The sequence below is a fragment of the Limulus polyphemus genome, unplaced genomic scaffold (assembly GCF_000517525.1).
Source record: "Limulus polyphemus unplaced genomic scaffold, Limulus_polyphemus-2.1.2 Scaffold1037, whole genome shotgun sequence".
Taxonomy (NCBI): Eukaryota; Metazoa; Arthropoda; class Merostomata; order Xiphosura; family Limulidae; genus Limulus; species Limulus polyphemus.
Genome location: NW_013666647.1, coordinates 223,784 through 227,064, shown reverse-complemented (window position 1 = coordinate 227,064; position 3,281 = coordinate 223,784). Strand labels below are relative to the sequence as shown.

General features: G+C 35.8%; 1 protein-coding gene across 1 annotated transcript; it reads left to right on the top strand.

Moving 5' to 3' along the window:
• Positions 1-209: 209 nt before the first annotated feature.
• Positions 210-716, top strand: LOC106461815. The gene has a single exon (XM_013921670.1). It carries the CDS (start codon positions 210-212, stop codon positions 714-716), a length of 507 nt encoding a protein of 168 aa, XP_013777124.1.
• The last annotated feature ends 2,565 nt before the right edge of the window (positions 717-3,281 follow it).

The following is a 3,281-nucleotide window of genomic DNA, read 5'->3' as shown; positions in this document are numbered from 1 at the left end:
GAAGAGAATGATGAAGATATCAGTAGATTGCTGAAGGAAAAGAACAAGCCTTCACTGAATGGCAGATGAATCCAAGATCTACCTCCAAGAGTGGTAAGTTTAAGCACTATCAGGCTATGGCCCAGCGAAAACTTTGCACAATGCAGGATCGGTGATGGGAGAAGAAAGCAGATAAAGTTCAGCTTTATGCAGATACGAACAATTCCAAGATGTTCTTTAGTGCCACCAACACTGTCTATTGTCCTCTAAACTCAGGAACTGCCTCGCTGCTTTCAGCAGACGGCACCAGAATAATTAAGGAAAAAAATGGCATAAATGCAAGATGGACAGAGCACTTCAACCAACTCCTCAACCGACTATGCACAGTTGATCAAACTTCAGTGCATTATATTCTTCAGAGACCGGTCTGTGAAGATCTCGACTTACCCACAAGCGAGGAAGAAGTTATAAAAGCCATCAAGCAGACTGCTTGTGGTAGAGCACTTGACAAGGATGGAATTCCTGCAAAGCTGTACAAGTCACTTGGCACAGTGTCATTTGAGGCCTTCCATGATGTTCTGACCAGTATCTGGGAAGAGGAGGAATTGCCAACTGACTTAGGAGATGCCACCAGCGTTGCACTATATAAAGGCAAAGGTGCAAATGCCTACTGCAGCAACTACAGAGGAATCTCGCTACATTCCATCGCTGGAAAATTTATCGCTCGCATCTCTTAACAAACTTATCTGAAGTATCTCAGAAGAAAATCTACCAGAAACTCAATGCATATTTCTTCCAGATCGTAGCATTTTAGATATGATCTTCACAGTGAGAGAGGTGCAAGAAAAGTGTATATAACAGAATATGGATATCTAGGCCGTCTTTATCGATCTTATAAAGGCTTTTGACACAGTCAACAGAGAAGTTCTATGGACCGTCCTCAGAAAACTCGGCTGCTACAGAAAGGTCACCATCCTCATCCAGCTGTTTCAGATAACATGACTGGAGAAGTCCTTTCCAATGGAGAATATTCAGAAGCATTTGACATCTCAAAAGGAAGTAGGGCTATATGCTTGCACGTGTTCTGTTCAACAACCTTTTCTTCACTCAGGTTCCATTCCATGCTGTGAAGGACTTGTACCTTGGTGTCTACATCAAATATCGTCTTGATGGGTCTTTGTTCGATCTATGGCGCCTCTCTGCACGTACTAAGACTCATTCCCGAAGTATTATTTATGGATGATTGTGTCCTTATGGTGTACAAGTAAAGTCATCTGCAGACTATCGTTGAGAAGTTCTCAAGGACGTCCAACTATTTGGCTTGACAACCAACTTGGGAAAGACGGAGGTTCTTATTTAGCTAGCCACAAACATGAACTCACCACAGCCAGTCCTAGCTCTTCAGATTCTACTTGTTCTTCATCATGTTTGGTTCAACAGAGATTTGTCTTCAGAGAAAGAGTTGCCGACCCATACATTGATCCAATAGAAGGTGATTGTCCACTCGTCTAAGCAAGTACGAATGCTATTTTTTGTGTCATAACTACATATTGTTTCACTTAACATCACATGTGACCAGTCTGTTTATTTCTCCCATGTCTTAAGTAGACCTACATAACACTTATGATAAAATCAGTCCAACTGAGAAAACCACACTTTCTGCATCTGGTGCTCGATCTTGAATTGTTGTTCAATGTCTTTTTTTAATTATTAAAAGCTGTAATTTATATGCATTCAGTTGAATTGGTGCTCGTCTAAGGTGGAATTCAGAACTTTCATTACGTTTAAGATGTAGAGAATACCAATTTTATATGTTTTATTTAGTGTAATTGTTACTGGTAAAAATAGTATATTCTCCTAATATTTGTATAGTATTAAGTTCTTCCAGTTCAGATTTTCAAATGAACAAAACTCTACACTTTTTAAAAAAGATTATTCGTAACTTAAGTACTTGGTATGTTAAAAGGTATTTAGTAAATGTGACGATAAATTGATTTGATTTGCAATTAATTGTTTAGAATTAAAACATGTAAATTAGCTGCCAAAGAGCACCGCCGTAACTTCATAATTTTATTCTAATGTTTCTTAATTTGTACAGACAATGACAGATACTATGTTATTCTACCTAATTATCAAATGAAAACTCAAAAAATGTAAAATTTGAGAATTTATAGATCAAAAATTGAGTTTGATATTTTGCATTTAATGATTTACATAGTTTACTGTTCGGTTATGGGTAACTCCAAGCGGAATGGAATATCTGATATTTTTTTTTCGTCCTTCTAAGTTACTATTCTAAATTCAAGTTTAATTGTTTGTTTGTAATTAAGCATAAAGCTACTCAATAGACTATCTATGCTCTGCCCACCACAAATATCGAAACTCGGTTTTTAGCGTTGTAGGTCCGCAGACATGTCGCTGTGCCAGTTGAAGCATTTAAGCATGTTTTAAATTCAAGTAAAAAAATGCACTTATAACAAAATCACTGAATATTGGCAGCACACAAATAAGCAATTCTACACCATGATTATAAATGAAAGTAAAGAAGAGTATAATAATATATAAACCATATTATATCTGTTACACCCAGCCGACAAGGCCTTTCACCCAATACCAGGGCTCATCAGGACAGCTGCGATATGATAGTAGCGATCGATACTTTATTTATATTACCAATTTAAACGCACAAGTTGGTGAACTGTAATTTTTATATTATAACTATTACTGGAAATACGAAAAAGCACACTAAAAACTCTTACACCACATCAGTTTTATTTCACTAGGCGCCATGACGACCTGCCGCCAAATATTCGGCAAGCACAGTCATACTTTTCTTTTAATAATAGATTACCTAAGTCTGTAAATAAGAGAAGCATAGCTTTTCACTTAAGCAGACATGAAGTAGAAGACCAAAGATTTAAAACATCCTTAAGATAAATCTTGTATATGTTGTATTTGGCTTCTGGTACGTATGTTTATTAAAAAATAAATTTTAACTGTGTATACGCTGCACCAGGTATACTTTTCGTTGACCATTCTGAGCAATATTCCTGCCATCTATATAAGTTAATGAATGGCATAGTGGCAAGTCTAACAGTCTAGATTATTTAATTAGTATAAATAATCCTGCGATAAATAATTTTATCCGGTAGAATTAGAAATTGAAAATAATTTAATTTTAAATGTAGAGACACATTATTTAGATACAAAAATTAAAATAATTAATAATGACATCAATCTAAATGTTTTTGATAAAAGAAAATTTTTCTTCTCTAATATACAGCCTGTCCTCTTTTAATAGT